Genomic DNA, 23,967 nt, shown 5'->3' with positions numbered 1-23,967 from the left:
AATCGGATCTGTGTGGTTCAGACTGACATTAAAAGATCAGATACAGGAACATAGGGGCCAAAAAATCGGATTTGGGTCACTTCAGGCTGCAGTCTGAACGTAGCTTTAGTTTGTTTAAAATGCGCAGGGGGAAGTGCTTCGTGCATTTGTCAACAGTGACGATGTTCAAACAGTCGTTATGACATTTACGTGTTTTCCGATCTGTTCCAGCGAGCGCCGTTCCAGACTGAACACGTGTAAAACTCAGTTCAGAGTGACACGTGGATCAATCTGGTGTCAGGTTATATTTGGAACTTCGAGTGCACGACCAAAGAGCCAATTATGAGCGAGGCTGTTGAGGCACTTGCTCCTTCACACCCGCACCAGCGTTTGGCACTGGGCGCTTAGCAACCAGGCAAATTAAACTGAACTAGTTCTGCTTTCACGTTTTTGAGACTGGAAAAATCAGGAAGGGTGCACTGCCTTTAAAGATGCACTATGGAACCTGCTTGTTACCATGGAGATGTTACTTCTTTGTCTGGAATATTGCACAGTGTGGTATTAAAAGTATCTATTTGTACGTTTTTAGCTTGGCACAGCCTACTTCTGTGCTCAGTGTGCCCTTTAAGAACTCAGTGTATTTGACTGAAAAGCTAAGATTGGATCCCGTGCTCTTAAATGTGAAAATGTATTGGATAAACCGAAAACACAGCATTTAATTATCACTTTAGCTGCTGTAATGTGGTCTAATTTTAGCATTTTCTAGCCGAGAAAAACAGTTGTTAATGGCTCAGGTTGGTTGAGCTTGGTGATAATTTGTGAAAATGAGACAAAAGATTTTTAATTCACTTTCCACTTGAGCAAACCGGCTCTGATGAATCCTTGAAACATAAAGAGCGCCATATAGAATAAAAACGTATCTGAAATGTTCATACAAAATATAGATGGCCCTGTACTATAAAAACTATAAAACCATCAAAGTAACAAGATATGAGTCCCCACTTTGACCTGGTCTGGTGCATTGTTGGATGAATGTCCCATTATACTGCCTGAGACTTTTTGTCAAAGATCAGGTCAGGGCAGTTTGAGGAGAGGAAGAGCAAAAAGTGTCTCTCCTCTGTGTCCTGCAGCGTCACGGCAGCCTCCAGGGGGCGCCACGTCAACACAGCAGGAAAGGCCTCGTGCATTTGACTCGGAGATCAGAGGACGTTGTCTAGAGACACGCATTGACATGACCGTTTTCTTCAGACGGTGGAACTCAGAAGAGCTCGGAGGAGATCAAGCAAAGACTCTGAAATAGAATCCAAGATCGCTGCCCCTAGTGTCACTTTTAAGTATGAACTGTTTTCATTTTGTTTGGACACTTTGCAGGTTTAAATGTTACTTTGAACGTCTGTATCACTGCAATACCTTACTGCATTTTGTATCACTGCAGTACTTTACTGCGTCTGTATCACTGCAATACCTTACTGCATTTGTATTACTGCAGTACTTTACTGTGTCAGTATCATTGTCTATGGGTCTGGTCGTCGGTGTCGCCCATTTCCTTCTAACATGCCAAAATGATCGACTATCACGCGGCACAACACTTGCACTTCACTAATGTACTGAATTATACTATTTATACTGAATTATAGTATTTATACTGAGTTCTTCCTCGAGGTTGTGTAGTTTAATCACAGACTTCTTTTGGAGCGCCTGGTACTTGGCCGGTGCTAAAACAACAACAGCTTTCCAGTTTAGCCTCCATGTTTTTTTCTAATTCAAACACAAGAAACATAATAAAACAGTTGAATCGTGCACGTGACGTCATGTCCGAGATCTGAGTGGAAGACGGATGAATAATCAAATACAGTATTAGTCCGCTCCCTTATTTCAGTTGGTGATGAAGTGGTTCATTCCCTCTAAATATTTCCTCTAGTCTAGAAGGTCTTTGAATATTTCCTCTAGAACAGGCATGTTCAAACTATGACCTGTGGGCCAAATGCGGCCCTCAGACAGATTTTTCTTGGCCCTCAGACTTCCAGGTGAATTGGCCCAAATTACCTTGCATCAATTAAAAAAGAAATTTTTTTATTGCAAGTTTTTTGAAAATCTACCTTGATAAAGCGAATATTGAATATTTAGTGTGTGCTTTTAAGGATCTTAGCGTGAATAAAGACTGACGGCTCATTCTAACGTGATAAACATGCAAATATTTCAATTATCCCTCGATCGGCCCTTTGCTTCGTCTGTGTCTAGAGATGTGACCCTTGATGAAAAAAGTTTGGACACTCCTGGTCTAGAAGATCTTCAGCCACATTTGCTGGTAAATGGTGTAAAACGTCTGCAGCATCTCAAATGTCCAGGGCTCCTCAGCTATTTCCTCAGCCTCTTGAACAGTCTCCATGGATACGGGAAAAACAAACAGCACATTTCACAAACAGTCCAACAGTCCCTTGTGTCATTTGAACTGCACGTGCTGCACTTCTTTGTTTAAAATCTCATGATATGATGTTAAAACTGAGCTCAAAAAAAACAAAAAAGGTTTCAAAACCTGCTCAGCATGTGAGCCAGGCAGCCACAAGAGCAGTGAGTGAGGTAAATGAGGAATAACTTTGGACCACAGCAAACAGCTTTAAAATGAACTAAATCTGAGACAATAAAAATCATGTCATCACATCTATTTTTTTTACAATCTTTCATCTCTAATCTTTACATCTAATTGTGTTAATATTTTACACCAGAATAGAGTGACCAGATTTTCAAAATCAAAAACTGGGACACTCCTGGTTTGTGGTGGTTGGTAATAATGAAACTGTGAAACGAGTGCGTAATTAAAGAAAAATGTTCTGCACTCGGCCTGTTCATTAGTAACATGTGAGACAGTACAGTCACATTTTCTCTGTGTTTTGGTCATTTCTAAGCAGCTTTTCTGTCTTTTACCTAAACAGATGTCAATTTATGCCTCTTTTTACCATTGGCAGGGATCAGATTGATCAAAATTAGGGACACCTGGGACATTTCTTGTATAAAACTGGGACAAATCACTGGTTTTGGATAAATCTGCAGGGACAGGTGACACAGGACTCAATACTGGGACTGTCCCAGGTAAATATGGACGTTTGGACACCCTATACCAGAAGTTCCTTCTCCAGGACAAATAAGAGTCAGGTTTGTGGAGACACAGGCCCCACAGTAAGGATGCTTGTCATTATAACAATCCAACAGTCCCTTATTACTTGTGTCCTTTGAACAGCACATGATGCACTTCTTTGTTTAAAATCTCATGATATGATGTTAAAACTGAGCTCAAAAAAACAAAAAAAAGTTTCAAAACCTGCTCAGTGTGTGAGCCAGGCAGCCACAAGAGCAGTGAGTGAGGTAAATGAGGAATAACTTTGGACCACAGCAAACAGCTTTAAATGAACTAGTAATGTTTTTTCATGGATTTAAGACAATAAAAGTCATGTTATTTTACACCAGAATAGAGTGACCAGATTTTCAAAATCAAAAACTGGGACACTCCTGGTTTGTGGTGGTTGGTAATAATGAAACTGTGAAACGAGTGCGTAATTAAGGAAAATTGTTTTGCACTCGGCCTGTTCATTAGTAACATGTGAGACAGTATTAGTAGAAGTACATTTTCTTTGTGTTTTGGTCATTTCTAAGCAGCTTTTCTGTATTTTACCTCAACAAATGTCAGTTTATGCCTCTTTTTACCATTGGCAGGGATCAGATTGATTAAAAATAGGGACACCTGGGACATTTCTTGTATAAAACTGGGACAAATCACTGGTTTTGGATAAATCTGATGGGACAAGGGACACTGGGCTCAAAATTGGAACTGTCTCTGGTCAACCTATTTTAGAATTTCCTTCTCCAGGCCAAATAAGAGTCAAGTTTGTGAAGACACTGGTCTTTATATGTTTTTCAGTGCAATAAAATCATCCAAAATGACAAAAACATGCATTTACCTTCAGCCACATACTAGTTACATACTACAGCTTTAACATAAAACAGACAAATATCCTGCCTAAAGCCCTATTCACACGGGATAAGTACAACCTGAGGACGTCTGGTAATTTGCAAATTACCGCTCCACCTCTGTGTTACTCTCATCTTAGTCACATGGGATAAGCAATGTCCATAAAATTACCCTGTTTTACTGACATTAACTAAGACTGAAAGAGAAAAGAACACGGAAAGAAAAGAAAGAGATAGAAAAGGCGCAATTACAACAACAAACACTGAGATGCAGATTCGCACGGGACGAGTATCATCACCGTTACGTCTGTGTTTGGAGAAATGTAATTTGCAGCGGAATTTTTATTTTACAAATTACAGACATGGTGCGTTCACATGGGATTAGGATCTCGGGAATCCTCCACAATTATTACAAATCACCAAAGGTCCACAGGTAAAACTAATCCCGTGTGAATAGGGCATAAGGCGGTTAAATAAAGTCAACAATGCATAAAGTATAAACTAAGTATCGCTGTAATAAAAAAAAAAAAAAACCATCCACCTTCCATTTTGTATAACGGCTTTGTTTAGCCCGTGACAGGTCTGTGGAGCGCTGCTAATGAGCTCTTATATGCAAAACACACCGAGTTATTCTGCTGTCTGCCCTCCACCACCTCCACCACCACCAACATCATCACTGCTACCACCTCCACCACCGGCACAACAACGGCTACAACGCAGGTTTGATCACGAAACAAAGACACGTTTAGGCTAACAACACGAGTATAAACTAACAACACACGTTTAAACTAACAAGACACGTTTAAACTAACAACACACGTTTAAACTAACAACACGAGTATAAACTAACACACACGTTTAAACTAACAACACGTTTAAACTAACAACACACGTTTAAACTAACAACACGTTTAAACTAAATAAACTAACAACACACGTTAAACTAACAACACACGTTTAAACTAACAACAACACATTTAAACTAACAACACACGTTTAAACTAACAACACACGTTTAAACTAACAACACACGTTTAAACTAACAACACACGTTTAAACTAACAACACACGTTTAAACTAACAACACGTTTAAACTAAACTAAACAACAACACGTTTAAACTAACAACACACGTTTAAACTAACAACACGAGTTTAAACTAACAACAACACGTTTAAACTAACAACACACGTTTAAACTAACAACACACGTTTAAACTAACAACACACGTTTAAACTAACAACACACGTTTAAACTAACAACACACGTTTAAACTAACAACACGAGTATAAACTAACAACACACGTTTAAACTAACAACACACGTTTAAACTAACAACACACGTTTAAACTAACAACATACACGTTTAAACTAACAACACGAGTATAAACTAACAACACGAGTATAAACTAACAACACACGTTTAAACTAACAACACACGTTTAAACTAACAACACACGTTTAAACTAACAACACGAGTATAAACTAACAAACACACGATTTTAAACTAACAACACACGTTTAAACTAACAACACGAGTATAAACTAACAACACACGTTTAAACTAACAACACACGTTTAAAACTAACAACACGAGTATAAAACTAACAACACACGTTTAAAAACTAACAACACACGATATAAACTAACAACACACGTTTAAACTAACAACACACTAACAACGTATAAACTAACAACACACGTTTAAACTAACAACACACAACCACGTTTAAACTAACAACACACGTTTAAACTAACAACACGAGTATAAACTAACAACACACGTTTAAACTAACAACACGAGTATAAACTAACAACACACGTTTAAACTAACAACACGAGTATAAACTAACAACACACGTTTAAACTAACAACACGAGTATAAACTAACAACACGAGTATAAACTAACAAGACACGTTTAAACTAACAACACACGTTAAACTAACAACACACGTTTAAACTAACAACACACGTTTAAACTAACAACACGTTTAGTTAAACTAAAACTAACAACACACATTTAAACTAACAACACACGTTTAAACTAACAACACACGTTTAAACTAACAACACACGTTTAAACTAACAACACGAGTATAAACTAACAACACACGTTTAAACTAACAACACACGTTTAAACTAACAACACACGTTTAAACTAACAACACGAGTATAAACTAACAACACACGTTTAAACTAACAACACACGTTTAAACTAACAACACAAGTTTAAACTAACAACACACGTTTAAACTAACAACACACGTTTAAACTAACAACACGAGTATAAACTAACAACTAAACTAACAACACGTTTAAACTAACAACACACGTTTAAACTAACAACACACGTTTAAACTAACAACACACGTTTAAACTAACAACACACGTTTAAACTAACAACACACGTTTAAACTAACAACACACGTTTAAACTATAAAACTAAAACAACACACAAAACGTTTAAACTAACAACACACGTTTAAACTAACAACACGAGTTTAAACTAACAGCACGAGTATAAACTAACAACACACGTTTAAACTAACAACACACGTTTAAACTAACAACACACGTTTAAACTAACAACACACGTTTAAAATAACAACACAAGTATAAACTAACAACACACGTTTAAACTAAAAACACGAGTATAAACTAACAAGACACGTTTAAACTAACAACACGAGTATAAACTAACAAGACACGTTTAAACTAACAAGACACGTTTAAACTAACAACACACGTTTAAACTAACAACACACGTTTAAACTAACAACACGAGTATAAACTAACAACACACGTTTAAACTAACAACACACGTTTAAACTAACAACACACGTTTAAACTAACAACACACGTTTAAACTAACAACACGTTTAAACTAACAAGACACGTTTAAACTAACAACACACGTTTAAACTAACAACACACGTTTAAACGTTTAAACTAACAACACGAGTATAAACTAACAACACACGTTTAAACTAACAAGGCAAGGTAAGTTTATTTGTACAGCACAATTCGTACACAAAGTAATTCAAAGTGCTTTACAGAATAAGAAATACATTAAAATCACAATAAAAACAAATCAAAACATAAATAATAAAGATTAAAATACAAAAAGAGAGACATAAATTAGAAGAGTGCGAAATGAAAACCTTTCAGTTATATGCACAGTTAAACAGAAATGTTTTGAGTCTGGATTTAAACAGCTTCACAGAAGAGTCTCACATGTTCAGACTGTTCCAGGTTTTAGCTGCATGAACCTGAAACTCTGACTCCCCTTGTTTAGTCGTGACTCTGGGCACCAGCAGGAGTTGGTCCCTGAGCTCCTCAGAGTGTGAGATGTTCATATGACACTAACATGTCACAGATGGACTTTGGTGCTCGGTCATGGAGAGACTTGTACAAGCAGAGCTGCTTTAAAGTCTCTGAGCCACAGGAGCCAGAGCAGAGACCTGAGCACAGGACTTATGTGCTCGTACTTCCTAGTTTGAGTCAGGACCCGAGCTGCAGCGTTCTGGATGTTCTGGATGTTCTGGATGTTCTGGATGTTCTGCAGCGTCTCACAGCTCGTTTGGAGAGACCAGTGAGCAGAACATTACAGTATCTAACCTACTGGAGACAAACACATGGATAAGTTTCTCCAAGTCTGATTTAGACAGTAAACCTTTGATTTTTGCTATGTTTTTTAGATGGTAAAAGGCTGCAGATGTTATTGATTTGATGTGGCTGTTCAAGTTCAAGTCTGAGTCCATTATTACCCCGAGATTTCTTGCCTGATTTGAAGGTTTTAGAGAGAGAGACTGGAGGTGATGCTGACACTGTCCCTTTGTTTCTGTGGACCAAACACTATGACTTCAGTCTTGTCAGAGTTTAGCTGGAGAAAGTTGTTTTGCAACAAGACAAGTTTAAACTAACAAGACACGTTTAAGTTAACAACATGTGTTTAAGCTTTAGCCCCTGAGCATTATCAGAGCGCGTCACGTTTATCCCGGCTACATTAGAATATTGGGTCCAGTCCTCCCACGCATCCTGCAGTAATGAGCACAATCTTATAAAAAAAAACTGTGAAAAGTTGTATTTGTACAAACATTATGCTAATCAAATGGGATTTGTAAGGCTGGTGAATTGGAAAACATTTTCAGATGTCAATTTGAAACTTACTGTGTAGCTTACTGTATTTCACGCTTTTTATCAGGAAGTGTTTCCTGTAAAAATAAGGCATTTTATGTTTAATAAACTGACAACATTTAACATTTTTGGGACATTCAAAACAGAAACATAAAAACAGTCAGGTTTAAATTTCTTGTTTTATTGTTGTCATATTTGAGGAAACTAGATCTGACTGAAGATTTCCCTAAAAATTAAAATTTTGGCTCATTTCAAGTTAAAACTTGAAGACCCAGGACACTCTGGAGGGACTCTGTCTTTCAGCTGGCCTGGAACATCTTGGGGTCCCCCCGGAGAAGCTGGAGGAAGGGTCTGGGGTGAAGGAAGCCCGGGAGTCCCTGCTTAAGCGGAAGAAAATGGAATGGATGGAACCTGAATTTTGTTCAGTACAGGATTGTAAAGTTTGGTGGGTGTAGTTGCTGCTTTTAGGGCTGATGCTTTTGTCCCTGTGAAGTTGAAGTTACAATGTCCCATAAAAATCTATGGAGGGAAGCTGATTCAGTTAAATATTAAAATATTTAACACTTTTGGGGCAGATAAGACAAGTTTCTCCTGTCCACATGAAACCTTTTATGTAAAGAGAAAAATAAACACTTTAATCAGTTGCATAGTGACAGTTGAATTGTTGATATTGTCTCTGCAGGTTAGTGAAGACAGAAAACACAGAGGAGGGACACTTTTGTCCTGAAGGTGGGGACTCTCCTCACACTGCCCTGGCACAGATCTGCTCACCCTCCATGACTATGAGGCTTTTGTTTGAGCTTTTCTATTATTAAGACAAATAAAGTGATTGATAAGTTTTAGGTTTAAATGACTTTAAATGTGTCATAATTTCATTGTTACCAGCAGAATGAGTTTGACTCACTCTTTGTTTCTTCAGTTAAATCAGGCTTTTATCAGCTCGTTTTGTTCTGGTCTATAAACTGGACAACAGCACCATCTAGAGGCCAACACTGAAAACTGTCACTACACATTTCATCAGTAAGTCAGTAACTTGAATTCTGATTTTTTTTTTTTCTTTAATTTTATTTTCATGGTACAGCATGTAACTTTCCAGAGGCACATCAGCTGCACGATTCCATAGAAGTAGAAAGTTAAAGCCATACTTTGGAACATTCTCCATAAAGTTAGATAGAAGTATTACAAAATATTTCCATGGAAACAAGCAGGAAGAAGCCCTCCTCCAGGCCAACACTGGAAAAAACACTTCTGGGTAAGTTAAAATGACTTAAATTAAGATTTTTTTTCTTTATTTGAGTCAATTCAACTTGAAAAGTAAAACTATCCATCAATAGAACAGGTGTGTTTTTCTTAATTTAAGCGACATTCGATTTTGTTTCTTATTGTAGTTGCAAAAAGTTGTTGTTTTTCCTATTTTAAGTGAAGCAAGATGTATTTTCATATTTTACAAAAAGTCTTGTTCCATTGGAAGATCATTTTACTTGACATGTGAAATTTACTGAAATCATGATAAAACTTTCTTAATTCAAGTCATCTTAACTTGACTAGATTTTATTTTTTGCAGTGAAATTAAGGTCAGGTTTGTGAAGATGTGTGCCCGCTTTATTTTACTCAATATTTTGGCTAAAAAGTTTCCCTGGGGTTTTCATTTAAGAAGTTTTGAGCTGAAGCTTTGAACTTAATATGTAACTTTTCTGGAATATTCCACAGTATGGTATTAAACTTGAACATCTTCTATGGAGACAAGCATTTGTCGCCTTCTACAGGTGTTTACTACATTATTATTAGTCTGTACGACTATTATATATCTATATAATCTATATCTATGATGTGTATATGTATATGTATGTATGTATGTATGTATGTATGTATGTACATGTGTGTACATGTGTGTATGTATGTATGTACATGTGTGTACATGTGTGTATGTATGTGGATGGATATTTTATGTTATTAGTTTCTTTTTTCAGACCAAGAGTTTGTTTTCATACCTGACAGTTTGTTCTGCTCACTAGCGTCTTCCTCAGAGTCACGTGATGTTGCTGTGACGTGTCTGATCAGTTGATTTAAACAGGTTTTGGCGCTGTTCTACTGGTGGAGGCAGGACGACAGCGCCACCTGCAGTCTGACTTCCTCAGGACAGTATCCCAGGTCTTGGTCTGAAAAAAGAACCTAACATAAAATATTGGAAGATCAAATGAAGCTCATCAGACTATTTGTGGATATGTTTTTGTATATATGTGTGTATATTTCTACATAATGACAGGTAGCCCCTCCAAAGGTGTTTAAAAAAAACAAAAAAACAAGTGTGAACCACAGGATTATGTAAAACAATTGAGGTAGGACTCTAAGTTTTTTAAACTTCATTCCTACTCCTTTTGAGCACCAGGTCCCAAATATGTTCATGTACATATCACTTTTTTTGTTAAACAAATAAATAAATGAATGAATGAATTAATGAGTGTTTAGTTTCAGCTTTTTTTTTAAATTAACGACTAAAATATTGTTCTAAGATGCAAAATGTTTAACCATTTTAAATTCCCAAATGTGTGTGTGTGTGTGTGTGTGTGTGTGTGTGTGTGTGCGTGTGTGTGTGTGTGTGTGTGTGTGTGTGTGTGTGTGTGTGTGTGCGTGTGTGTGTGTGTGTGTGCAGAGAGCGAGGAGACTCCTGCAGGCGTCACTCATTACTCATGCAGCGTCGAGGCGCACACTTACAGCTGATGTTAGCGACATGTCACGGAATGATAACAGTTTATATACACCACACACACACACACACACACACACACACACATACACATACACACACACATATACATACACACACACATATACATGCACACACAGGGAGGAGTTTGTATATTTCAGGTCATAATTACCTGATGGTAGATTTTACACATATGGGAAAACATACGAGAGGAGAGGTGCACTGTGGGTAATAGGTTATATTATGGGGTGATAAATATTCACACACATAAACACACATGCACACACATGGACACACACACACATGGACACACACACATGCACACACACAAAAAGCCATAAAAATACTGGACAAGAAACCATTCTCATTTCACCACTGCACTATTTTAGACAAGTACAATCATTTTGTTGATTTTAAATATGGATGTTTTATCTATAAAGTTTTGCATGGACTTAAAACAAAGACCGTCAGTGGGAACGAGTTCCACGGCTCGAGGGAACTGTGAGCTCCACACAGACGCTCCACATTTGGACAAAGTGTGTCTCAGTCAGAGGCATAACATTTTGGAACATTCTCCCCTTATCAATAAGAGAAACTCCAACACTGGACACTTTCACATCCCACTTGAAACAGCGGCTAAAGGAAAACCAGACTTGTGGACATTTTTAGTTTAGAAGTGTCACTTGTTTTTGTTGTTTTTCTCTGTTAAATTTGTGGTGTCACCTGCCGAGGGACGACAGATGGACATGAGCATTTTTGTTATAATCTGTCATATTTACATCGCAGTGTTGTCGATGTTCGTTAAAATGCACTGTCCCTATTACATAAATAAATAAATAAATACATAAATTAATTAATTAATTAATTAACACACACGGAGCAGAAATGGGTTAAAATATCATCAGTTTAAAATTGAAGTAATAGTGAAATACATTAGATTTATATTGCACCTTAAAGATCATTAGTGTCACTGTGTAGAAAATGATTCATTCACTCCACACTGTGGTGGGAAGCTGCTATAGACACATCAAGAATTTCTGACTTCCGGTCATTGCGCAGTTCATACTGGGAAGGATTCTCCGAAAAAGTGAGCATCAAATCGCCATGTTTGTTTTCCCAGTGGGATGCGTCTATTGACAAAGTCGATCTTTTCAAGTCTTTTGAACCATATCGTATTTGTTTCTGGTTCTGATATTATCATATTTTAGTTTTGGGATTTGGACATTGTAATTGTGTGGTTGTTGGATCCTAACAGCAGAAAACGGCTCAAGAAATGTGTTTGCGAAGTCCATAAATGCAAAATGAATCAGATGTGTGTGACTCAAACCTCTGTTCAAACTGTTTCTCTTCCCAATGAACCAGGACTAAACCAGGACTATATCAGGACTAAAGTAGTTCCTGGCCCCAGTGAAGTCTCTTTGAGCAGTAACTTCTCCAAAGAATTGGGCGTCCACTTTGAAGAAGACCAGAGTGGAGTGTCTGCACAGCTCAGGTCAGTGTCACAGTCACTAGAAAAGGATTTCATAAAGTTGGTCGGACGGTCGACGTCTTCAGCCTCTCAGGGTAAAGGGGCTGTGAGGAAGGATGTGCTTCTGTTCCGAGCTTGTTTTATTTTACTGGATCCTGAGGTGGAGCCCACAGCAGGTGATCGGTCAGAATCACTGAAACGCTTCACTTGATTGGAGAATATTTCTGTGATGCTGTCTGATTGTGTTGGTGAATGAATGTGTATGTGTGAGGTCCTGAAACAACAACAACAATAATGAGTAAATGGCTCCCTCTGGTGGAAACGAAGGTAATTACAAAGGCCTGACCTGCGACTGCGTGACAAGGCGTGCTTCAGGCCCTGCAACCAATTAAGAGAAGTAACTTGCACAAACTTACATGAGTACACGCTACTGGAACATAGAAATTCACTGAAGATGGTAAAGACATAAAATTATAAATATAACGTAGCACCAGACTCAAGGTAAAGTGGCCCAAACTCTCCTTAAACATAACAAAAAACAGATCAAATATAAAGATACGACTGACTCAATTACACGCATTAAACAACAAACACTTACACAAGACGCACACGAACGCACACAATCAGAGGAGCGCAGATACACAAAGGCAGGTAATAACAGTCTGCAGCTCACAGCAGACAGAGTCCAAGAGTCCAAGACCAGAGTCCAGGTGAAGTGAGGTGCGTGACAAGTGAGGAGAGAGTTAGTGTCAACGTCTGTGGCACGTAGCGACCACAAGGGGGCCTTTTCTACAGGGTCTGTTCCATCAAAGGCCTTTAACAAGTCGACTCACCCTGAAATCCTGAACGGGAACTAAGTCCAGATCAAGACTCAACTTGATCCACGACAGAAAGAAACCTGAGTCTGACCATAGACTGTATACAGAGTCTGAACATAGACTGTATACAGAGTCTGAATATAGACTGTATACAGAGTCTGAATATAGACTGTATACAGAGTCTGAATTAGACTGTAGACTGTATAGACTGTAGAGTCTGAACATAGACTGAGTATACAGAGTCTGAACATAGACTGTATAGACTGTATACAGAGTCTGAATATAGACTGTATACAGAGTCTGAATATAGACTGTATGAGCTGATATAGACTGAATATACAGAGTCTGAACATAGACTGTATACAGAGTCTGAATATAGACTGTATACAGAGTCTGAATATAGACTGTATACAGAGTCTGAATATAGACTGTATACAGAGTCTGAATATAGACTGTATACAGAGTCTGAATATAGACTGTATATAGAGTCTGAATATAGACTGTATATAGAGTCTGAATATAGACTGTATATAGAGTCTGAATATAGACTGTATATAGAGTCTGAACATATAGACTGTATACAGAGTCTGAATATAGACTGTATACAGAGTCTGAACATAGACTGTATACAGAGTCTGAATATAGACTGTATACAGAGTCTGAATATAGACTGTATACAGAGTCTGAACATAGACTGTATACAGAGTCTGAACATAGACTGTATATAGAGTCTGAACATAGACTGTATACAGAGTCTGAATATAGACTGTATACAGAGTCTGAACATAGACTGTATATAGAGTCTGAATATAGACTGTATACAGAGTCTGAATATAGACTGTATACAGAGTCTGAATATAGACTGTATATAGAGTCTGATTTGGGACACAGTATTTTTCTGCTCATTCTAATCTGATGAGCGACAGGAAAAACACGACTCCCTCTTCCTCCTGTGTTCTGTTGTGTGTGTGACGGAGCCAGTCCGTTTATGATTTTCCCGCTACATGTAACCGCGGCCTGCACTGACATGCCCGCGCACACACACTGATTCATCCCACACACACAAGTTCACTCCCCGTTTCCCCGCTGTTTCATTCATCTGCACCGTATTCACTATTAACGCATTTTCCCCTTTTTCCTCCGTTACTAATTGGTCGTGGGTGCACACTTGAGCGCGTTAGAATACTTTATTTCACAGATGTCAAACGCACGGCCCGAGGGCCAAATCCGGCCCTCCAAGACCTTTAATCTGGCCCTCAGCTGATTTTCTACTAAAATATTTCAATTATATTTTCTATTAAAATATTGTTAATTTTCTGCAGTGCTTAACATAGCAGTGTCTCCAGCGTCTCTGTACGTGGCCCCTCCCACCAGAGCAGCACAAATGAAGACTTGTCTCTTTCCAAACGCTCTTAAAGGACGATCGTTTTGACTGTTGACCGTGACACCCTCATCAAAAAAATCTCCAAAATGAGAAAAGTAGAGCCGAGTGCAGGATTTTCCAAGAAAAATGTACTTATTTCTATTTGCATACAAGTTAATGTTAAAACTTTGTGTTGAAATTGCATTTTTCTTAAAGTTTCAGGTTGTTCAAAATATTATAATATTTTGTAAAAGAAAGAGTTCATCAATTAAAAAAGATTTTCTGTAGTAGATTTGCGTTTCTCTGCACAAATATTTGAACTTATTGTTATTTTTGGGGTTTATATGACATGAGTTTTCTGATCCGGCCCTTTGGGATCAAAGTAGGTTGGATACGGCCCCCAGACCAAAATGAGTTTGACACCCCTGCTTTATTTCATACTTGTCTCCTACCTGTCCGATGACGCAGTCTCTCTCCTCCGATGTGGTGCCTTCGCTTAGTGGGAGGAGTCAGGTGGTTTAAAGGAGAGTCATTTCTGGCTGTCGATGAGTCTGCCTCCGGTTACAGAGCAGGTAACGTCGGTGTGCTGTACCAGGATCTTAATGGGGACACTTAACGTTGAACTCGACCCAGTTTCTTTGTTGTAAATACTTTTGGACATTTTTGCTCCCTGTAAATATTTTTGCACTGTTTTAAGGATCTTTTTGCACTTTGGACACTGGCACAATAAAACCACCTGCACTTGGAACTTCGCCCCACAGCGTGTTGTGTGTTGTTGTGTGTGTGTTGTTTGTTGTTGTGTGTTGTGTGTGTGTGTGTGTGTTGTGTGTTGTTGTGTGTGTGTGTTGTGTTGTTGTGTGTGTGTGTGTGTGTGTGTGTGTGTGTTGTGTATGGTTCACACTCAAATCTTACTTCAGTTTTTCAAATACGTCTGTGAATGTTCCTCAGAGTAGAGTTTAAAGACTCACATCAGAGGTACGAATTAAACCAGAACTAAACCAGGACTGAACCAGGACTGAATCAGGACTAAACCAGAACTAAACCAGGACGGAACCAGGACTAATCCAGGAATAAACCACGACTAAACCACGACTAAACCAGGACCAAACAAGACTAAACCAGGACTCTGTTTTTATTGGTCGACAGAGACGAGGAAGCAAGAGCAGAACTGGACTCCATTTTCCAGGTCTGTGAACACAAACACACACACAACACACACATACACACATACACACAGACCCACACGCAAACACACACACTAAACGTAAAGTCTAAATGTAAAGTTTAAATCCAAATGTAAAGGTTCCAAATTGTATCTAAAGTTTACAGTATAAATGTAAAATTTAAAGGTTAAATGTAAAATGTATCATCTAAATGTAAATTTAAGTCTAAATGAAAAGCTTCAGTGTAGAGTATAAATCTAAATTTAAAGTTTACAGTCAAAACGTAAAGGTTTCAGATGACATCTAAAGTTTACCGTCTAAATGTAAAGTTTAAAGACTAAATGTAAAAGTTGCAATCTAAATATAAAGTTTAAATCTGAATAAAAAGTTTACAATCTAAATGTAAAGTTTACAACTAAATGTTAAATTTACAGTCCATATGTAGAGTTTAAATCTAAATGTAAAGTTTACAGTCTAAATGTAAAGATTACACACTAAATCCAAAGTTTAAATATAAATGTAATGTGTACAGTCTAAATGTGAATCCTAAATTTGAAGTTTAAGTCTAAATGTTTTAGTTTAACACTAAATTGCACAAAAAACACTAGAGCCATTTTCACAGCAAACCACAGGACGAGGTGTGGAGGTGTGGACTGTACTGTAGTGGAAAAAATAATGTCTAGATGAATCCAAAAGAGAATAATGGTCTGTCGAAGCTCTGGCTCCAGATGAGCCACTCTAAGTGCTGGCCTCCATGAGCTTCATTTGGAGCTGAGCGCTGTGGGTGACGTCACACTCAGAACACTTCTTCACACAGTGTGTGGTTCCAGGTTCTGGAGGAGCAGGTCCTGAGGTTTGTCCAACAGCAGCTGCAGAGACTCCACGGGCTCCTGGCCTCAGATTACCCAGAATGCTCCGAGAGTGAGGAGGAGGAGAGCAGAGAGGTTCTGAACATCACCCTGAACTTCCTGAAGAGGATGAACCAGGAACATCTGGCCCAGCACCTGCTCCACAGTAAGAACCTCAAGATGCCCTCCCATCCTCCTGTATCCCTGTGTGTCAGATGCCCTCCCTGTGTGTCAGATTTCCTCCTGTATGAAATATGTGACATGTTTGACATTCTAACACTTGTGTGTTGTTTACAGGGAGTAAAGTTGGATTCAGAGATAAACTGAAGTGTGATCTGCAGCACAAGTTCAGCCGTGTGTTTGAGGGCGTGGCTAAAGCAGGAGACTCCGCCCCCCTGACCCAGATCTACACAGAGCTCTACATCACAGAGGGCGGAGCCTCAGAGGTCAACCAGGAACATGAGGTCAGATACGTGGAGAAGGCGTCCAGGAGACCGGCCGCTCCAGAGACCATCAAATGTGAAGAGCTCTTTAAACCCCGCTCACATTCACCACAACCAATCAGATTAGTGCTGACGAAGGGCGTGGCCGGTGTGGGGAAAACAGTGCTGACTCAGAAGTTCTGTCTGGACTGGGCTGAAGACCGGGCCCACCAGGACCTCCACCTGCTGTTCCCCTTCACTTTCAGAGATCTGAACATGTTCAGAGACACACAGTTCAGCCTGTTGGAGCTGCTGCACCACTTCTTCAGTCCATCCAAAGATCTCTGCAGCTTCCAACAGCTCCAGGTGCTCTTCATCTTTGACGGTCTGGACGAGTGCAGACTTCCTCTGGACTTCGGCCAAACCCGGGTCCTGAGCGACCCCACAGAGTCCGCCTCAGTGCACGTGCTGCTGGTGAACCTCATCAGGGGGAACCTGCTTCCCTCCGCTCTCGTCTGGATAACCACGCGCCCCGCTGCAGCCAATCAGATCCCTGCTGAGTGTGTCTCCATGGTGACAGAGGTGCGAGGGTTCGCCGACCCACAGAAGGAGGAGTACTTCAAGAAGAGATTCAGAGACCAGGCCACAGCCGTCATCTCCCACATCAAGAGCATCCGCAGCCTCCACATCATGAGCCACATGCCGATCTTCTGCTGGATCCTCTCCACAGTTCTACAGAAGCTTCTGGAACAAACAGAACCAGAGCTGCCCCGGACTCTCACACAGATGTATGTCCACTTCCTGGTGGTGCAGGCTAAAGTCCAGAACATCAAATATCACCAAGGATCAGGGGAGGACCTTCACTGGACTCCAGAGACCACGGAGATGGTGAAGTCTCTGGGAAAAGTGGCCTTTGAGCAGCTGCAGAAAGGAAACCTGATCTTCTACGAGAGTGACCTGAGTGAGTGTGGGCTGGACGCTGCAGCGGCCTCAGTGTACTCCGGAGTGTTCACACAGGTCTTTAGAGAGGCGCCAGGCCTGTACCAGGACAAGGTCTACTGCTTCATCCATCTGAGTGTGCAAGAGTTTCTGGCTGCTCTTCACGTCCATCAGACCTTCTACAGCTCTGGAGAGAACCTGCTGGAGACACCACACTCCTCTGAGAGTCCAGACCCTGAAGCCTTCTACCGCTCTGTTGTGGACCAGGCCTTACAGAGTCCAAATGGACACCTGGACCTGTTCCTGCGCTTCCTCCTGGGGTTGTCTCTGCCGACCAATCAGAGGCTGCTGCAGGGTCTGCTGACTCACACAGGAAGTGACCAGACCAATCAGGAGACAGTAAAGTTCATCAAACAGAAGCTGGATGAAGAGGGTCTGTCTGCAGAGAGAAGTCTGAACCTGCTCCACTGTCTGAACGAGCTCAACGACCAAAGTCTGGTGAAGGAGATACAGAAGAACATGAGAAGATTCCTCTCTGATAGAACCTTGTCTCCTGGTCAGTGGTCTGCTCTGTCCTTCATCTTACTGTCCTCAGACTTAGACCTGGAGGAGTTTGACCTGAGGAAATACCAGGGCTCAGAGAGAGCTCTCCTGGGTCTACTGCCGGTGATCAGAACCTCCACCAAAGCCCTGTGAGTCCAGATTGTATTTAAATTCTTGTGGGGAGGTTCTAGTCTCTAATGTCCCTCTCTTTCCTCAGTCTTTGTGGCTGTGGCCTGTCCCCTCACAGCTGTTCTCCTCTGGCCTCAGTCCTCAGCTCCTCCAGTCTCACACATCTGGATCTCACTGACAACGACCTCCAGGACTCAGGAGTGGAGCTGCTGTGTGATGGACTGAAGAGCGCCCCCTGCAGACTGGAGACTCTCAGGTGAGACGCTCCCATGATGCACTCTGCCCCCTTGTGTCCACATGAGTGTAATGCTGTGTCTTTAGGCTGTCTGGATGTCTGGTCTCAGAGAGGGGCGGGGCTGCTCTGGCCTCAGCTCTGAGCTCCGCCCCCTCCCACTTCAGAGAGTTGGACCTGAGCTACAACCATCCAGGACCCTCCGCCAAGCGCCTGACCGCTCTACAGGAACCAGCGCCCCCTGCTGTCTGTCAGGTGAGACTGCCCCTGCCGTCTGTCAAGTGAGAGAACACTGGTCTCGGGTCTCTAGTCTGGTCCTGGTCTGGTCTCTGGTCCTGGTCTGGTCTCTGGTCTGGTCCTGGTCTGGTCCTGGTCTGGTCCTGGTCTGGTCTGGTCTGGTCCTGGTCCTGGTCTGGTCCTGGTCTGGTCCTGGTCTGGTCTGGTCTGGTCTGGTCTGGTCTGGTCTGGTCTGGTCTGGTCTCTGGTCTGGTCTGGTCCTGGTCTGGTCTGGTCTGTCCTGGTCTGTCCTGGTCTGGTCTGGTCTGGTCTGGTCTGGTCTGGTCTGGTCTGGTCTGGTCTGGTCTGGTCTGGTCTGGTCTGGTCTGGTCTGGTCTGGTCCTGGTCTCTGGTCTGGTCCTGGTCTGGTCCTGGTCTGGTCCTGGTCTGGTCCTGGTCTGGTCCTGGTCTGGACTGGTCTGGTCTGGTCTGGTCTGGTCTGGTCTGGTCTGGTCTGGTCTGGTCTGGTCTGGTCCTGGTCTGGTCTGGTCTGGTCTGGTCTGGTCTGGTCTGGTCTGGTCCTGGTCTGGTCTGGTCTGGTCCTGGTCTGGTCTGGTCTGGTCCTGGTCTGGTCTGGTCTGGTCCTGGTCTGGTCTGGTCTGGTCTGGCTGGTCCTGGTCCTGGTCTGGTTCTGGACTGGACTGGTCTGGTCTGTTGGTTCAGGTTGGATTGGATCCTGCTGGAGAGCGCTGGATGGTTCCAGGTCTGAGGAAGTGTGAGTCTGTTTTGTTTCCTTCACACAGTAAAGTGCAGAGAACAGCTCAGGTCATTCACTCAGGTCATTCACTCAGGTCATTCACTCAGGTCATTCACTCAGTTTCAAATGGTTCAAATATCGACAGGTGTGTGACACGCGTGTGGCAGGTGTGTGGCAGGTGTGTGTGACAGGTGTATGTGACAGGTGTATTACAGATGTGTGACAGGTGTATTACAGGTGTGTGTGACAGGTGTGTGTGTGACAGGTGTGACAGGTGTGTGTGACAGTGTATTTACAGGTGTGTGTGACAGGTGTGTGTGTGACAGGTGTGTGTGACAGGTGTATTACAGGTGTGTGTGACAGGTGTATTACAGGTGTGTGACAGGTGTGTGTGACAGGTGTATTACAGGTGTGTGACAGGTGTGTTTGTGTGTGACAGGTGTATTACAGGTGTGTGACAGGTGTGTGTGACAGGTGTATTACAGGTGTGTGTGACAGGTGTATTACAGGTGTGTGTGACAGGTGTATTACAGGTGTGTGACAGGTGTGTGTGACAGGTGTATTACAGGTGTGTGACAGGTGTGTGTGATTACAGGTGTGTGACAGGTGTATTACAGGTGTGACAGGTGTGTGACAGTGTATGGGTGTATGTACAGGTGTGTGACAGGTGTGTGTGGTGTGTGTGATGTACAGGTGTGTGACAGGTGTATTACAGGTGTGTGACAGGTGTGTGATTACAGGTGTGTGTGTATTACAGGTGTGTGACAGGTTACAGGTGTGTGACAGGTGGGTGTGTGATGTACAGGTGTGTGATGTACAGGTGTGTGTGACAGGTGTGTGATGGGTGTATTACAGGTGTGTGACAGGTGTATTACAGGTGTGTGTGACAGGTGTGTATGACAGGTGTGTGATGGATGTGTGTGTACAGGTGTGTGACAGGTGTGTGGCAGGTGTGTGACAGGTGTGTGATGGTGTGTGTTACAGGTGTGTGACAGGTGTGTGACAGGTGTGTGATGGGTGTGTGTGTGTGCAGGTGTGTGACAGGTGTGTGTGTGTGACAGGTGTGTGACAGGTGTGTGATGGTGTGTGTGTGTGTGTGTACAGGTGTACACAGTGTGTGACAGGTGTGTGACAGGTGTGTGACAGGTGGTGTGTGTGTGTGTGACAGGTGTGTGACAGGTGTGTGTGACAGGTGTGTGACAGGTGTGTGTGACAGGTGTGTGACAGGGTGTGTGTGCAGGTGTGTGACAGGTGTGTGACAGGTGTGTGTGACAGGTGTGTGACAGGTGTGTGACAGGTGTGTGACAGGTGTGTGACAGGTGTCAGGTGAGTGACAGGTGTGTGTGACAGGTGTTTGACAGGTGTGTGTGTGGACATGTGTGATGTGTGTGTGAGGTGTGTGACAGGTGTGTGACAGGTGTGCAGGTGTGTGACAGGTGTGTGTGTGACAGGTGTGTGACAGGTGTATGTGTGTGACAGGTGTGTGACAGGTGTGTGACAGGTGTGTGACAGGTGTGTGTGTGACAGGTGTGTGGCAGGTGTGTGACAGGTGTGTGACAGGTGTGTGACAGGTGTACAGGTGTGTGACAGGTGTGTGACAGGTGACAGGTGTGGTGACAGGTGTGTGACAGGTGTGTGACAGGTGTGTGACAGGTGTGTGAGGTGTGTGACAGGTGTGTGACAGGTGTGTGACAGGTGTGTGACAGGTGTGTGACAGGTGTGTGACAGGTGTGTGTGACAGGTGTGTGGACAGGTGTGTGACAGGTGTGTGACAGGTGTGTGACAGGTGTGTGGCAGGTGTGTGACAGGTGTGTGGCAGGTGTGTGACAGGTGTGTGACAGGTGTGTGACAGGTGTGTGACAGGTGTGTGTGACAGGTGTGTGCAGGTGTGTGCAGGTGTGACAGGTGTGTGGCAGGTGTGTGACAGGTGTGTGACAGGTGTGTGACAGGTGCAGTAAACACAGAGTCAGTCAGAACAAAAGAATGAGGTGAAGTGTTTGTGTTTCAGACTCGCGTCTCGTTTCTCTGGACACAAACTCAGTTCACCGACATCTGCTTCTGTCTGACGACCATCACACTGTGACTCATGTGAAGGAGGAGCACGAATATCCAGATCATGACGACAGGTTCACAGACTGGGCTCAGGTCCTGAGCTGCACTGACCTGAGGGGGCGCTGTTACTGGCAGGTGGACTGGAGCGGGGGGGTTGACGTAGCACTGAGTTACAGAAAGATCAGACGAAGAAGAGGAGGACGAGAGAGTGTGTTTGGAAACAACGATCACTCCTGGAGTCTGGAGATCTTAACTGATGGAGAGTACTATGTCCGTCACAACAGCATCATGACACGACTCCACCGCTCCTGTCACTCAGAGGAAGAGGGCGTGTCCTCTGGTGAAGGGGGCGTGTCCTCGGGCAGAGTGGGCGTGTTCCTGGACTCCGAGGCTGGAGCTCTGTCCTTCTATCACGTCTCCTCCGATGGAGAACTGTTCCACCTCTGGACCTTCTCCTCGTCCTTCTCTGAGCCTCTGTTTCCAGGGTTTACACTGTGGAATGAAGGTTCCTCTGTGACTCTGGTGAACGAGACGAGATAAAACAGAAGAGAAACTGGACTTGTCCCACGATGAGGACGCAACAATGAGAAGAAAAGATCAAGAGAAAAAAGAACAAAACGGAGCTTCAGTGTCTGTCAGAATAATTCTATTATCCCATATTTGCTAAATACTTGTGTGATATTCTAGGCCTATGAGTTAACCATTTATGTACTACAATTTTTTGATTTATAATGTACCAATCACTTGTATGAAAATGAATAACCTCTGTGTGTTTGACAACTGTGTGCAGTGTCCTATCGCTCTTGTGAACCTCGAGATGATTCCTCACATGAAGCCAACTCCCACTGTCACACATGCAAGAGTTATGATGGTGTCTGACCTAAGGCACCTCCTGATTGTTAATCATGTTTTATGTGTTTATACTATGCTTAGCTGCATCAGTTTCTTATTATGTCTTTGCTGTTTCCCCTTCCCCTTGAGAATTATCGTTCTGTAACTAGGGCCTCCTAATGAAATAAAAAGAGGAGAACGGCCTTGAGTCATCAGAACGTGTGGAGACTGTTGGTTTTGATGCCCACTCTCTGCCCGTTCTCCTCGCGAGTAAAACTGAATTAATCTCTTGTCTTTCTTCTTGTCTTTAAATGTTTAGATAAACCTAACAGTGTCTCTGCTGAAACTGACTCAAATAAAAACTGGAAACACAGAAACTGAACGAGGCCAAACTGTCAGGACCTGACTGTTTTGGACCAGAAAGTTCTGTTGGGTTTAATTAAAGAGGAGATATGTGACTGTGTGGGGTATTACAGGTGTGTGACAGGTGTGTGACAGGGTGTAGTACAGGTGTGTGACAGGTGTGTGTGGTGTATTACAGGTGTATTACAGGTGTGTGACAGGTGTGTGACAGGTGTGTGTGTGTGTGTATTACAGGTGTGTGTGTGTACAGGTGTATTACAGGTGTGTGACAGGTGTGTGACAGGTGTGTGACAGGTGTATTACAGGTGTGTGACAGGTGTATTACAGGTGTGTGACAGGTGTATTACAGGTGTGTGACAGGTGTGTGACAGGTGTATTACAGGTGTGTGACAGGTGTATTACAGGTGTGTGACAGGTGTGTACAGGTGTGACAGGTGTATTACAGGTGTGTGATGGGTGTGACAGGTGTATTACAGGTGTGGTGACAGGTGTGTGATGTACAGGTGTGTGACAGGTGTATTACAGGTGTGTGACAGGTGTGTGTGACAGGTGTATTACAGGTGTGTGACAGGTGTGTGACAGGTGTGTGATGGGTGTATTACAGGTGTGTGACAGGTGTGTGACAGGTGTGTGATGGGTGTATTACAGGTGTGTGACAGGTGTATTACAGGTGTGTGACAGGTGTGTGACAGGTGTATTACAGGTGTGTGACAGGTGTATTACAGGTGTGTGACAGGTGTATTACAGGTGTGTGACAGGTGTATGTACAGGTGTGTGATGGGTGTATTACAGGTGTGTGACAGGTGTGTGACAGGTGTATTACAGGTGTGTGACAGGTGTATTACAGGTGTGTGACAGGTGTATTACAGGTGTGTGACAGGTGTATTACAGGTGTGTGTGACAGGTGTATTACAGGTGTGTGACAGGTGTGTGTGTGTGACAGGTGTACAGGTGTGTGACAGGTGTACAGGTGTACAGGTGTGTGACAGGTGTATTACAGGTGTGTGACAGGTGTATTACAGGTGATGACAGGT

The 23,967-nt window shown here is 42.3% G+C and overlaps 2 protein-coding genes across 2 annotated transcripts in view; both read left to right on the top strand.

Moving 5' to 3' along the window:
* LOC110154148 (protein NLRC3-like) overlaps positions 1–18,999 on the top strand; it is a 32,501-nt gene extending 13,502 nt beyond the window's left edge. The window contains exons 2-6 of the mRNA XM_055165643.1: positions 15,585–15,624; positions 16,432–16,615; positions 16,747–18,502; positions 18,571–18,738; positions 18,804–18,999. Of these exons, the coding sequence (XP_055021618.1) occupies positions 15,585–15,624; positions 16,432–16,615; positions 16,747–18,502; positions 18,571–18,738; positions 18,804–18,999 (2,344 nt within the window). The remainder of the gene's footprint in view (positions 1–15,584; positions 15,625–16,431; positions 16,616–16,746; positions 18,503–18,570; positions 18,739–18,803) is intronic.
* A 666-nt stretch (positions 19,000–19,665) lies between these two features.
* On the top strand, positions 19,666–22,809 carry LOC129412303 (stonustoxin subunit alpha-like). The gene is made up of 2 exons (XM_055165662.1): positions 19,666–19,705; positions 21,696–22,809. The coding sequence occupies exons 1-2, from the start codon at positions 19,684–19,686 to the stop codon at positions 22,277–22,279; spliced, it is 606 nt and encodes a 201-aa protein (XP_055021637.1). The 5' UTR covers positions 19,666–19,683; the 3' UTR covers positions 22,280–22,809.
* The last annotated feature ends 1,158 nt before the right edge of the window (positions 22,810–23,967 follow it).

This window comes from Boleophthalmus pectinirostris, unplaced genomic scaffold (genome assembly GCF_026225935.1).
Source record: "Boleophthalmus pectinirostris isolate CB_2022bp ecotype Guang Dong unplaced genomic scaffold, ASM2622593v1 HiC_scaffold_8, whole genome shotgun sequence".
Classification (NCBI taxonomy): Eukaryota; Metazoa; Chordata; class Actinopteri; order Gobiiformes; family Gobiidae; genus Boleophthalmus; species Boleophthalmus pectinirostris.
Note: the sequence above shows the minus strand (reverse complement) of the source record. Positions and strands in the feature narration are given on the sequence as shown.